General features: G+C 45.3%; 1 protein-coding gene across 1 annotated transcript in view; it reads left to right on the plus strand.

Annotated features, from left to right (window-relative positions):
* Nucleotides 1-2,898: 2,898 nt before the first annotated feature.
* Nucleotides 2,899-14,178, plus strand: part of KLHL14 (kelch like family member 14) — a 66,107-nt gene continuing 54,827 nt past the window's right edge. The window contains exons 1-2 of the mRNA XM_032704754.1: nt 2,899-3,179; nt 4,155-5,137. Of these exons, the coding sequence (XP_032560645.1) occupies nt 4,200-5,137 (938 nt within the window). The 5' untranslated portion in view covers nt 2,899-3,179; nt 4,155-4,199. The remainder of the gene's footprint in view (nt 3,180-4,154; nt 5,138-14,178) is intronic.

Here is a 14,178-nt window from a genome sequence, read left to right on the forward strand (position 1 = left end):
AGTGTAGCAAAGTTAAATAAAAATTAACCAGGTCTTTTCACTAAAAAGAAAAACATACCAATATGCTAGTTCAAGAAACTTGCTACCCAGATGTATTTTGGCAGCTTACAATGGTATAAGTGTGTATGACATATCAGTCAGTGCAAATTGATACAAAACCCCATGGGGATTATTTACAACCATTACAGCAGTAAAGTTCAGCAGTACAAGCGTGATATAAAAATTGTTCTTCCCATCTACTACAGTTGGGAGACAACTCGCATCACTGAAAACACCAGCTACTATCAAAATGGAGTCATCTTGTAATTCACGTTTCTCTTCACCTCAACAAGGTCAAAATCCATATGGCCAAAAGGGTAGAGCAGGGAGGGAGCCACAATGAGAACAAAACATTGAAGCAGTATATGATGGTGTCATTCTTTTGGGAAGAATACCATGTCCTACAACACCAGCTGCCTAACCTCTTTTGGAAATGCCTTGTAGAAATAATCGACATCTAAGGAAAGGGGAAGGGAGCTATCTGGCAAGGAAAACCAGAAAGGTGTGGCAGAACTTCTTTATTAAGGTCACCAGAAAATAAATAAAAGCAAGAACTGCCTTGACGCCTTTCAGTTCCAGTCCTTTGCATTTCTGAGCAATCTGACTCCAGCTCTGTAAATGCATTGGCATCCTTGGCCAAGTCAAAGAGAAAGACCATGAGACCTGGCATTCAAAATCCCACTCCTGGTGTGTATTTTAATTAACAGGAGCCTGAGCATTATCTGTGAAAGGGGATATGGCTTGTGGCTTTCACACCAGGTAAAACTTTCTGTGAGTGCTTGTTCCAGTTTCCTTTCATGTTCATTTCATTCAAGGGCATACATTCCACCTTTTTCTTTTCTTCTTTTTTTTTTTTTTTTTGACAATTGGAGGTTTGACAACAGAAGAACAGAGCTATAAATGTGAGGGTGCAATATATCATGAGATAAAGTGTGGAGAACACGTCCTCTACCAAAATGCCCCTTGGTGGAAAGAAAAAGCCCAAAATGCCTACAATAAGAATTCCCTCAGCTTCTTACAACTATAAAGGAGCAAAAGCCAAAACAAAGCCCCAACCCTTGGGCTGTTCTATGCACGTTTCTAGGGTATCAGCTCTGGCAGAAAGTTGAAAGGTTACATTTGTGACATAGCAGCTGCTTTCCTGCCATTTGATTCAGGCTTCTGCTTTGCAGAGTCTAAAAACCGAAAGACAAATCTGACAATATGCTAATCTTCCAATAAAAAAAATGTGACTTCTGAACCCTTATCTGTTGAAGAGCTGACAGTGAAGTTCAGAGACGGTTGTCTAACCAGACAAAACGATAGAGAAAATATGCCTTCAAACAAGATCATAAATCTTGAACAGTGCAGGGGAACAAATGTAAAAGGAACGTTTTACCACTAACAACATTTAGTAGCCTCACTGTCTCTCCCTTCCACCCCTCCAGCCTCACCATACTTGCAAGGAAGGATGATGTATCCTGTCAAAGCAATAATATGAATACAAGGGGATGGGGGTGACAACATATCGGGTACTGAAATCAGACATTATTTTCATCACTCCTGGGGTGTGGAGGAAGAGCAGAGACACAAATACTGTGCAACCTGAATACAACAGACTTACACCCCAAACGACACACACACACACACACTCACACACAAAAAGTTTGCATATTGCACAGGGTGCTTGAAGATCATAAATCTATGCATGAGAAAGATGTAGTGGAAATTTTTGGGGGATTAGAGTTTATTTTTGTCATCTCTCTGAGACAGCTACTCATTCATCCAGATCACAGCTAAGAAAAAAGCTGGTCACAGAAATTAGCAGTTTCAGCTCAGCAGCAAAGTCGCCAGCCTGTGAAGGCAGAGAGAAATTGACTAATTAGCAATGCGCACTAAAACTTGACGGTTCTTTATAGAGAGAGAGAAGAGAGAGGGAGAGCGGGAGGGAGGGAGGCGGGGGGGGGGGGGCTCGCTTTTTCCCCTTCTTTCTTCCAAAGATGTTTGAAATCGCAGTCATTTACGCTCGACAATTTTTACAATAGCCTTGAGCCATAATTTTGCGAGTCTCTCCAGCATCCATCCCCCTGTATGGTCTCTCTCCACTGGCCATGCACGACCGTTTCTCTCCCCAACCGTGGATTTCCTATTACTCTCGTTACGACTCACTGAGCCCCAGGCCCAAGGATAATGATGTGTTGTTTCTTGGTAGCATAATTTGTCACACGTACATTTTTTCTTCTTCTTCTCTTGCAGAAAGCTCTGCGCTCTCTCTCTCTCTTTCTCTCTCTCTCCTTCTCTCTCTCTCGTACATTTTCTTGCTGTTGCTAATTCATGGTGATCAAATGATGTACGACAAAATAAATTGTAAAGAGTGACTGCTTCGAGTTGGGAACCAGAAGGTTTTTTTTTTTCTTTCTTTCTCTTCTTTTTTTTTTTTTTTTTTTTTTTTTTTTTGGAAGGAGCAAGCAAACCTTTAAAAAAGGAAGGACAATTGATTTTTTTGGGGGGGAGCTTAAGTGAACCTTTACTTTGGCAGCTGGTGTTGGAGCAGGTAAGTTTCTGGCCTTGTGTCTAACCGTCTCTGTGCATTTTCTAGTGCCTCCTGATTTGTTTGTTGATGGGGGAGAGGAAAGGGGTGTCTGTGTGTGCGGGGGGAGGCAGTTGTGTAACGAACGCGTTTACCGAATAAACTCCGATTGCAAGAAATGGGCAAAACGAGAAAGAAGGAAAGGGAGGGAGAAAGAGGAGGAGTATGTGTCTGTGTCTGCGTGTGCATGTATGTATGTATGTATGTATGTGTATGTGTGTGTGCGTGTGTGTGTGTGTGTGCGCGCGGTGGGGAGGGGGGGTATTGACCGGGTCCACTTAAAGGGAGAGGCTCCGGGAGGTTTTTGTAGCCGGCGGCGGGGCGCGGAGTGGGGCTGAGCGACGCCGGGGCAAGGGAAGCGGCTGGAGGGAGCCCCTCGCTGTGCCGATAAATGGGGCGAGGCGGGGGTGAAGGGAGGCAGAGGAAGCCCAGCGTTGGCGAGGAGCGACTGAGAGCGCTGCAATGGCAGGAGCAGGTCTCGGCGGGATCCCGCTGAGGAGGAGGAAGAGCGGCGGCGCTCCGCGGGGCGGGATGCGGTCAGCGCGGGTCGGTGGCTGCGCAGCCCCCGCAGGTGCGGCCGCAGGTCGGGGTAGCCCCGCCGACCGCTCTCCCTGGGCCAGGCACGGGGCTGGGAAGGGGAGGGCGCGGCGGGGTCCGGCCGGACCGAGGGACCGCCGGGCAGGGCCCCGCTCCCCGCCACCCCTTCCCGCCTCCCCCGTCCTTCTGCCAACTTGAACTTCACGTAGTTACCGGAGTTACGGCCGCGGCGCCGTCTGCTGCGAGGAGTAGCGAGCCGGGCAGGACAGCGCCGGGCGGCCCCTCGCCGGACCCGGGGCTGCCGCTTCCATCCCCCCCGTCCCCGCTCCGGGGTGCCAAGTATTGCAGTCCCCGCGCTGGGTCGAGGAGAGGGGCTCACCTTCCGTGCCGGCCAGCGCCGGGGCCCCCACCACGGGCACGGCGCCCCCCGGGGAGGACGCGGGTCCTGGCGCCGCCGAGTTGCCAAAGCGGCCAGAGGGGGCCAGGGGCTGGCGGCGAGCGGGGCGGGAAGGGCTGCTCGCCTGCCCGACAGAGTTTCAGTCACTTGGTAGTTTCTCTGGCCATGGCGGTGTTGGGGTGGGGGGTGGGGGTATTTGATATGTGTGATTGCTTGGGTAGCTGGGGGGGGGGGTGGCCCAGCTTTTAAAATGTCCCCGGCTTCCTCGCTCTGCCCCTGTAGAGCAACCCGGTTTGCACCTGGGAGGGAGGAGAAAAGGGGGCAGGGGGCAAGGGAGGTGTTAAAGGGGAGAGGCAAAAAAAAAAAATCTCCTCCAGCCCTCCCAACTTGCGGCCTCTCCGAGCGAGCCCATCCGTGTCCGGGGCGGGGGGGGGGGACGGGGGAGTCGGCTCGGCTTGGTGGGCACAGGGGACCCCGTCCCCCGGCTGCGGCCCCGCCACCCGTGCGCACATAGCCGGGATGCGCCCTCCGGGCCTCTAAAGCTCTGTGTTTATTGTTGTGTCGTCCCGTGTGTCCCCCCCACCCCGCTCTCCTCCCCACCCCTCTGCCCAGGTTGGAGGAGGGTTTAAAAGGCAGGTGTGCCGGAGGCCGCTCGCCATGTCCAGATCCGGGGACAGGACCTCCACCTTCGACCCCAGCCACAGCGACAACCTGCTGCACGGCCTCAACCTGCTGTGGAGGAAGCAGCTCTTCTGCGACGTAACCCTGACGGCCCAGGGCCAGCAGTTCCACTGCCACAAGGCCGTGCTGGCCTCCTGCTCCCAGTACTTCCGATCGCTGTTCTCCAGCGGCGGCGGGAGTGGCGGGCATCCCCACGCCCTAGGGCTGGGGCCCGGCGCCCAGGACGGGCTGGGAGGCCCGCCGAAAGAGCAGCCGCCGCCGCAGACGCAGGAGGAGCCTGGCACTCCGTCCTCCTCCCCGGAGGACAAGCTGCTGGCCAGCCCGCGGGCCATCAACAACCTGGTGCTGCAGGGCTGCTCGTCCATCGGGCTGCGGCTGGTGCTGGAGTACTTGTACACGGCCAACGTGACCCTCTCGCTGGACACGGTGGAGGAGGTGCTGTCGGTCAGCAAGATCCTACACATCCCGCAGGTCACCAAGCTGTGCGTGCAGTTCCTCAACGACCAGATCTCGGTGCAGAACTACAAGCAGGTGTGCAAGATCGCCGCCCTGCACGGCCTGGAGGAGACCAAGAAGCTGGCCAACAAGTACCTGGTGGAGGACGTGCTGCTTCTCAACTTCGAGGAGATGCGCGCCCTCCTCGACTCGTTGCCCCCCCCCGTCGAGTCGGAACTGGCGCTCTTCCAGATGTCCGTGCTCTGGCTGGAGCACGACCGGGAGACCCGCATGCAGTACGCCCCGGACCTGATGAAGCGCCTCCGCTTCGCCCTCATCCCAGCGCCGGAGCTGGTGGAGCGGGTCCAGTCGGTGGATTTCATGCGCACCGACCCCGTCTGCCAGAAGCTGCTGCTGGACGCCATGAATTACCACCTGATGCCCTTCAGGCAGCACTGCCGGCAGAGCCTGGCCAGCAGGTGAGGGGGCGGTGGGGAGGGGGGACAGCCCTCACGGATGCGCCCTCGGCGGCTCCTGCCCGCGGGAGGTGCGGAGCTGGGGGTCCCGCCGGGCAGGGACCCCGCGGGGGCCGGGCCGGGGGCGGCGCGGTGGCCGGAGCGGCTGGAGGGGGGCGGTGGCGGGGCCGAGCCGCCCGCCCTCTGCACCGACAAACTTTTCGTCCCCTCCCCTCGGACCTCCGGCCGCCCGCGCTTTGGGAACCTGTTGTAATTGTTTATTATAGGCCACATTTATTAACTTTTTTTCCTCCCACAATGTTACTCCTTAACAAGGAGTTGCGTCTTCGGGGCGTTTTAAGCTGTAATAGCCAAGTCCTAAATCTAATTAATTATTTTCACAAATAACTACATTATCCGTGTGCACCTTGGTATTGCTGGTGGAGGGGTGATGTCCCTGTTGTGTGCGTGGAAACTTGTGACTTATTAGTCCTTACACCTATGACATGTCGGTTATTTTCATTTATAAGGTAATGAATCATGATATCAAAGATCGACAATATGAGGTGGGTGTCAGGAACTGAAAGCACAGTATATAGTTTAACAAGCAGTAAATATACCCAAAATTTATTTTTCTCCTTTTAAAATACGTTTATACTTATTTCATTCAAAAATGGAAAGATGATACCATCTTCCAGTGTTGGTATTACAGAGTGGTATGGTAGCATGAGAAATCAAAACACACTTTGCATTATTCAGCTTTTTAACTAACAGGTGCATATTACTAATGACTTAGCAGCAAGAAAAAAAACTAGTACATTATTAAATATTTTAGGTAGTACAGTCTATTAGCATTAATGGAGTATTCTTTATATTTCATGTAATGGGTACCCTGACAATTTAACTTTGGAAATGCTGACCCTTTTTTTATTATCTCTGGCTAGCTCACTGTGTTAGTGTTCTGTCATGCTTATCACCTCGTTGTCTAACGGATTGTCTCTCTGAAATCCTGCAGTAAAAAAACAACTACAAGCATTTTGCAGTGTAAAGTATTTTTGAGATGCCGCTATTGTAAGTTGGTGCCTACCCTTTGCATTTCAATACTCAAAACTGTTGACTTTCAAAAATGAAAAAAAACCACCAACTCCTCGGGCGAGATTCTGCACGCCGCTGGGGGCAAGCTGGTGCTCGTGTCCTGGTGGATTGCTGAGATACCAGCCGGCTTGGTTCAGTGAAGATACCTTTCCAGCTTCAGTGGTCCATGTCATTTGAAGGATATGTAGTGGTGTTCTGACCACTGAATGCTTACAAGTGTCATGGATGCTGCAAGAATCTGATACTCCTGTTGCTGGGAGCTGGCTTTCCCTGTAAGAGGGAGCGTACACAAAGGGATTGCACTCTAAGTAGTCCTAGATTAGATTCTAAGTTGCACTTACTTAATGACTTATGGGAGACTCCAAATACCACAAATACTACATTTTTTTATTTGTAATAGGTCTGCACATCTGTGCAGACAGTGGTATTTCAGAGACCCTTAACCAGTGGGTGGAAACGTACTGTCACCTTCTCAACTTTAACGTGTGTCTAATAATAGCATTGTAACTAGCTTTTTGTGATTGGGTTCTTTAGTGGCAGTGAAACAGGAGTAAAACCATTCAGATTTATTTCTAAGCAGGCATTAGAACTTACTCCAAATGTTAAAATGTTGGAGATGTTGAAATGCTTTGTAATACAGAATGCAGTTTTTATATTTTCATTTTTGGTCTTGGATGATATTCCTGGAAATTCATAAAGGTCATGAAGGCCCATCTTTGAATCTTAATCACTTTAAGATTTTGTCAGGCTGCCTAAATGCACCTAAATGCCTTCTTAAACATGAATGAAGAAATGCAACATACTCAAGACTATGGAGATTTCCAGACTTGTCCTTTCTGTTACTCGTAGTTTCTCTAAAGCATCAATTTTAACAAGTTGACATCCATTCAGTAAAATTTTATTTTAAGGAAGAAAATCTGCAGAGTTCCTTAAGTTACTAATTTGCAGAAGGAAATCTTAAAAGTAACTAACAGTGAAGTACGTGTGCAGGTACATAAAAATTATTGCACAGAAAAGGACTTTAAAACTTTGATTACTTTTTTCTGTGAGTAATGGTGACTTTGGTAATTTGGAATTTAATGAAAGGTCATTCACAAAGGATACACATGTCTTTAGAAAGAGATTAACTGCTCCTCTTGTGCAGTGTAATACCTACTGCACAGTACAGTGTGGGTTGGTGAGAAATAGAAGTAGCCCAGTGCCAAAGCCACCTGCTTCATGTGTGTTGAAGAAATGAGGAGAATTGCACTCAGTATTAGAATTAAAAAGAACATTTTTAATGCTACTTAAAAAAAAAAAAAAGGCATTTAGACATATGTTACATACATATCCATATGCACATTTTGGAGTATTTTGGTATCGGGGCTACTCATATTTCTTAAAGAAAATTAATGTAATGGGGAGCTCAAAATGCAGGGATTCTCCTCTGAAATGTAACTGTAAAGCTAGTTCTGTGGTCAGGGCTGGAGGAAAGTGATTTTGGCTCATAAGAACCAGTCTGTACACTGTGAGCAAAGTTATTTATAAAGTTTGTGCCACAAATGCAGATCCTGTAGCGGAAGTGATGCTGGGGCTACATAGGTACCTGGAATGTCTCTCGTGCTGCAGTGAAAAACAGTTTACCTGCAGGGAGAGCAGGGGGTTTTTTCATGAAATTTCTTAAGAGAAGGTAATGCTTGAACAGCCTCATGTATTTTTGTAAGATTAATTTTCAACGTACTGCCACTAAATGATCATCATTTAAAAAGTTGAGAAATTACATTCCTGACTTTTCAACTTTGCTGTACACCCTGAGGTTTAGGACTTCACCACAGGGGGCGGGTGTTTTGGCTTTGAGTTGATGTTTAATTAGGTGCTCAACTCTAAGCAAAGTTAGTAATTCTGTTGACTCAGAGATCTCACCTCAGTAGGACCTCAGCATACAAGCTGCTGTTAAAGCCTCTTGAGGCATAGTCAGTTTTGATGTCACCAGGAAAAATCATAATTGATTTCGACTTGGAGTGGGGTGAGTGACCCTGAACATTAGGCCTAATTGATGTTTGTCTGTCCCTGAAAGGCACAAGTAGCTTTGTGCTGTGTCATGTTTTCTGTCATTCTGGGAAAAAAGTGCATTTAGATAGAGGAATGTTCATCTTCCTAGTTATTTATTTGACTCTGCGGACTTCACCAGAGTATTGAGTTGATTAAAATGTCTCTATGCTTTATTGTGTAATACAATATGTTTTATATAATACATTGTATGTATTTTCAATTTTTAAAAAGTTTTGGGTTAGAGCATTACCATGTTGCTGGAAAGAAATTCACTTTTAAAGATGAGTGAGCTACTGAGAATTATTACTGCTTCCATGTTTACTTGCAACAATGAAAATGGTTCAAAACACATCACTGCAATGAAATGCCTAGTTTTTAACTTCAATTTTGCTTGTGCTAATGCACAATGTAGCTGTAGACAGACAGTGGAGCATAATAGGAAAAAATATTTAAATTGTGAGGCTTATTATTAAATGTTTTACGTAAATATTGTAGCCTTTTTATAGATCATTGCCATGATTTTAATGGTTTCACTTGCCTGTAACCATTTATAATGCCCTCTGTTCCAGACAGGCGTGAGAAGGTAGTCTGGGTGGGAAGAGGCAGCCCTTGATGTCCCGGGAGTTGTTTGTCGGCTGCAGGACACACGCAGCCCCTCTCCACATCAGTGGGCGTTTGGGCTGGTCCACTCCTCTCAGGATTTGCAGGCAGAGCAGCAGTTAGATGTCTGTACAGCTGCATCAGGTACCTGAAGGCAGAGGGAAGTGAGAAAAGTGAAAATGGGAGAGAGGGGAAAACGCAGAAAAATAAAGGAGTTGAAATACTCCAGAGGAGAAATGGGACATAAGTAGCGGAAGCAAGAAAATACAGATGAGGGAAGAGGGGAGAGAAGAATAGTTTTGAAGGGAGAAAAATCAGAGAACAGGATAGGAAAGGAAACTAGCAAAACAAAAAAGACCATGGCAGATAAAAAGAAGATACAGAATGAAACAAAAGGTAAAAACCTAATTCTTGGCAAAACCAGCATCTGTTGTCAGTAACAGCTGAGTATTCCAGTCTCTGAAAAAGCTATTTCAGATGTGGGGGAGGAAAAATGGATAGGGATCAACCAACTGACATGAGATGGGAAAAGTCTTAGGCAGAAAATACAGAATTGAAGAGTACAAGAGAAAGGGGGGAAATAAAGAGACAAAGAGATAAGAAGGCTAAGCCTGACCGTGCTGTTTTATGGGTTCAGCAAAGTCCCAGCATATACAGACCCAGCTGCTTTTCTATACTTTTGTTCCCTGGACTACTAGACCTTGGGGAGATTAGAAGTGCAAATTCTGGTCCTGCTAAAGCTAATTGTAAAGGTGGTTTGTTTGGGGTTTTTTCTTTATTTTCAGTGGGAAGAGGGTGTCATCCAGACTTTGATGTTAGGCAATATTAGTGAAAGTGATAGCAAATTAAACAGTGACAGGTGATGAAGATGGTATGACAAGTTTTCATTCAGTAGGAAGGTGGTAACTGTTGATGAAGAAGGAATGTGTAAAGTGTTGAACAGCATGACACAATAGCATCTATGTGGAAGGCATATATACCAAGTCTATTTTACTTACCACAGAGGAGATGAAAAATTTGAAGAAACTGGTTACATCCCTTGACAATTAAATAATTTCCTTCTTGAATACACTGTTTGTCTGCAAATCTCACAGACTGTAGTTCAGTTTGGCTGCTTTTTCTACTGACACTTTTGTAGAGTCTTGGTAGGACATGATTGGTGGTTGTAACAAAATTTGTGTGTTTTTTCACTGAAAGACATTGCTGTGTGTTCTGATAACCATCTACCTGTCCCTTTGTTATCATAACACCAACATTTGGATTTTTAACTAATATTCTTACTCATGATTAGTTGCAAGTGAGAAATATTTCAGATCCTAAACTAACATCCTGATAAAAAATATGTATGTGAATTCTTAACTTTTGCATTGTGGTATGGATGAAGTTAATGTGAGGCTCTGGTTTATTTTAGTGGCTTTGGATCAGGTTTTATGTACCCAAATTAATATCAGGAAATTGTATGTGTACCAGGACTCCCTCAGTTGAGCTGCAAAAGGGAGACTGATATATTAGAGGCTATGTGGAAGTGAACCAGAGACCCGAAGTCAGTTTAATCCTAGTTAGTGTCACCTACTTTCCTTGCTTACCTTATGTGCATTCATTTGCCTTTGGAGACAGGCTCATCCTGAAGTATAAGTGGAGAGATATGAAGTGTCCAAGAGGGAAGAAGTTGTGGAGCTCACGTTATGGACAGAGGCAGCATCATTGTCTAAAAGGACTGCTGTAGGTCAGGACAGTCCTTAGGAGCCTTCTTAAAGACATGTATGTCCTGGCTGGTAAAATCTTTGGGAGCTGCAGTGGCATAGGTGATAGCCAGTTTCTTGGCTCAGTTATAGTACTTGTTAGGAGAAATATAATTTATGAAGAGCATTTAATGGCCTTTCTTGTGGGCAATCATCTTTTCAACAGCTGTAGGTGAAGAATTGTTCCCAAGTACCCTGTGCAGGTACTTGCCTTGCCAGCCAGTTTCCCGGTCAGAGGTCCTACTTGGGATAGTGTCCTTTGTGAGCTGGCAGTCCCTCCTGATTTATGTCCTGAGGTGATAGGACTCGTCCCCAGATCCAACTTACGTGAACTTCACCTCCACCTGTCCCTTCTCTTGGATCTGCTGTTACCTAACTCCTGAGGGCCCCTTCCACCAGGCTTCCAACCTTACACACACCTCAAATGCCCACTGCTCCATGCCTCTCAGCTTGGATCTCCAGAGGCTGCTGCAGTTTGCTGGACTGTGCTGCTCCTTGGCTTTGTGTCACCCTGCCCCTTTTAGCACCTGAAGCAGCTTCAGGCATCTGCATCTGCATCTCCAAACTCTTTTTCCAAGGAGAAATCTTTCACTGGATTTTAAAACATCTTGTTCTAGAGGGAAAATTAAACTAAGTTAAAAAAAAGTCTTACTAAGCCACTCAAACTAATGACAAAGTGCCTATGAAAATGAGAACTTGTTCCTCAAATGCTGTGCTTTAGCAAAAACGCACTTTTCCACCACCTGCAACAGTCTATGAAGCAGATTTACAAATCATGCAGGTCCTTAAAAGCAGAGCTGTCCCCCATGAGATCCTGTGCTGTTCTTGCCCATCCTTTGGCAACACAATCCATGACTGTCCTGTCCAAAAGTACATAGGTCACGGTAGTGCAGGTCCTCCTAGATCAGGAAGTTCCATCTTAGTCAAAGTCCTCCTGGAGTGATTTATAGAGTGTACCTTTTACAAATGGAGCACTGTAGGATCATGGTGAGCATCACACACACCTGTCTAGGCTACGGATCTGAGACTTTTCTGTTTACTCTTTGCCTGATGTGCATCCCCCTCATGTGGAGAGGGGAGATAGAAAGGAGAGAGTCTTAGATGGCATGTTGTGGCCTGGGGTCACTATAGTTTTTTTCTTTATGGCAGAAGAATATGGAGGTTCTGAGTCTGTAACTGCTGAGCAGTAAATGGAACAGAGCTGTAATGGTGTAATTGTTTGGATTAGTACTTGAAGAGAAAGAACAGTGAGCCTTGAGGGTAAGGGGAGTGAGGAGAGCAAACGTAGAACACAAAATCAACAGAAAATAGTTTGCCAGGAAAAAACCTTTGGTTCTGGTAAACGCATGTTTAATCTGTAAAAACACTGTTTTATCTTTTCAAACAACTCCTGTGTTTTAAAAATACAAGCACTTTTCTAAATCAGAACAAGGTTTGTTATTATCCTTTACTCAGCATGGCCTGAAAACATTGAGCAGTGAAGTTAATAGGAATCCTGAAAGAAGGTTTTGAGGTTCCCTGCTCTCTAAACATCTCTCTTGTTGGTTTTGTTGAAACAGGTTCTGCCTGTATTACAGGCTTACCAAAGGACTATTTAAAGAATGTGAAGAATATGGGAAGTTGAAAACTATTAGTAGATACTTCCTGGCATAATTTTTTCATATTTGTTGCCTCCCTGAAATTTTCTTTAAAGACTGTCATGCCTAGTACTTAGTAGGCAACACTTGCTGTATTCTTGGAAAGCAGACAATAAACTGAGCAAATATCAGCTGCCAAGTTCAATGGAAGCAGACGGTTTGCAGTGAAGCTGGAAGTAAATAGAAGTTTGTGCCACAGTTGGTTCTTCCTGCATTCCTCAAATGCTGTGTCCTTTCAGGAAAAAAAAAAAAGGGCAGTGGAAAAGGTAAACAGTCATACCCTGGGTGAGCCAGCAGCAAGGTGTGTTTCTTCTCTTTGGCCTCCTAAGGAAGAGGAGCCTCAGCTGGGGAGAACACAGCCTGTGATGCAGAGACCTCCTGTTGACATGGATATCTGATATAGAATCAAACAAAAAGGGCTTTCTTGACTTTTCAGAGTCTGAAAATCAAAAACAAGAGTCGATTGAAATTTCCTAGCAAAAAAAAAAAAAGAGGATTTGACCACTTTGAGGCGTTCTATAAAGCATTTCCATTTTGCAATCTCTGTCTGAAAAAAACAAAACAAACCAAAAAACCAAATCAGCCAACCAACCAAACCCAAAATAAGGCCAAACAAGATGAGGTGGGGAAGAGAAAGCAATTTATAAAAACATAAAACATTTAGGTTTCACTTTTTTTTTTTTTAAAGTAATCTGGATAAAAGGAATTACTTAAAAGTTTTTTAGAATTTCCGTCAGTACGGAAAATCGTTGTTTGCATAGTTTTGCCAATAAGATTCATGACACGGGAGGTTTTGTGTCTCATTTACCATTTTCCTTTCCTAGTACAATCCATTTGATTCCTTTCCTAGTACAATTCATTTGATTCACATCCCTTACAATGCTCCAGATACTCACTGTGTGTCTAGAAAGGATTTCTTTAGCAGTCAGATTTGAACAGCTTGTGTTCCAATGATCTATTTATGTAGATATTCTCACTATAGAAGTAGTATTCATGATCTTACATAGGCAACATGTCTGTTAAAGCCAGTCTCAGGCTTTAATGAACAACAGTATTGTCTATGAATACAGCAACCTTGGAAGGACTCCGTGTGGGAAAGCTACTGAGAATCTTTCTGGGGAACAGTACCAGTCACCTGTCAACATGAAGGATAGGCTGGTAATACAGGGAGACAAAGACAAGAAGGACATTCCTCTGTGTTCTTCCCAAAGTAGCACTGTTGGTAGATGTCACTTTTCCAGGGCAGTTGCCCACCCTGAAGCTACGTATCATGTCAGGGGCTTTTATCCCAAAAGGAAGGGACATTGTCTTTCAAAACTCTTCCAGCTAAAAGCTGGAAGCTAGCTCTTGAAGGTTTACTTAGAGGCTGTCCTAAACTAACAGTGCTGGGATTGGATTCATAAAGAAAAATCGGGTATTCAGAGCTCCAAACAGATTCTACTTATTTTAATACAGGGGATGGAAAAATGTCTGACAACTTTAGAAATAAAGGGACTTCAACTTGTAAGGTGACGTTGTAACAGTTAAGTGTGGTCTGTCAGACAAAAGATTCACTTACCCTCAGACTTCTGCATTTTAGGAGGAAAAGGAATGATTGTTGTTAAAGCAAACAGTGGCGTAATTTTTTTTCAATGCTTTTTTTTCCTTTTTTTTTAAAGCACTGGAAAAATTAAAGAAAAGTTGTAGTAGATTCAGAGGACTAACCCATCAATCAGTGTCTTAGCAGATCATTCTCAACTTAGTATTTATGTTACTAAACTTCATTCTGTCAGTGGTCAGCGACACGTATAAAATGAGCAGGAAAGCATCTCCTGGGCATCGCATCATCTTCAGTGAACGTTACCATGAGCTCTGCTGCAATGAAAACTTGCACTTGGGGCCTTCTGCTAAGCATGCCCACACTGAGAATGAAAATACAACCCCCCAAATATTCATTATAAGAATGATTTCCAGGTTTTTA

This window comes from Chiroxiphia lanceolata, chromosome 1 (assembly GCF_009829145.1).
Source record: "Chiroxiphia lanceolata isolate bChiLan1 chromosome 1, bChiLan1.pri, whole genome shotgun sequence".
In the NCBI taxonomy this organism is placed as follows: Eukaryota; Metazoa; Chordata; class Aves; order Passeriformes; family Pipridae; genus Chiroxiphia; species Chiroxiphia lanceolata.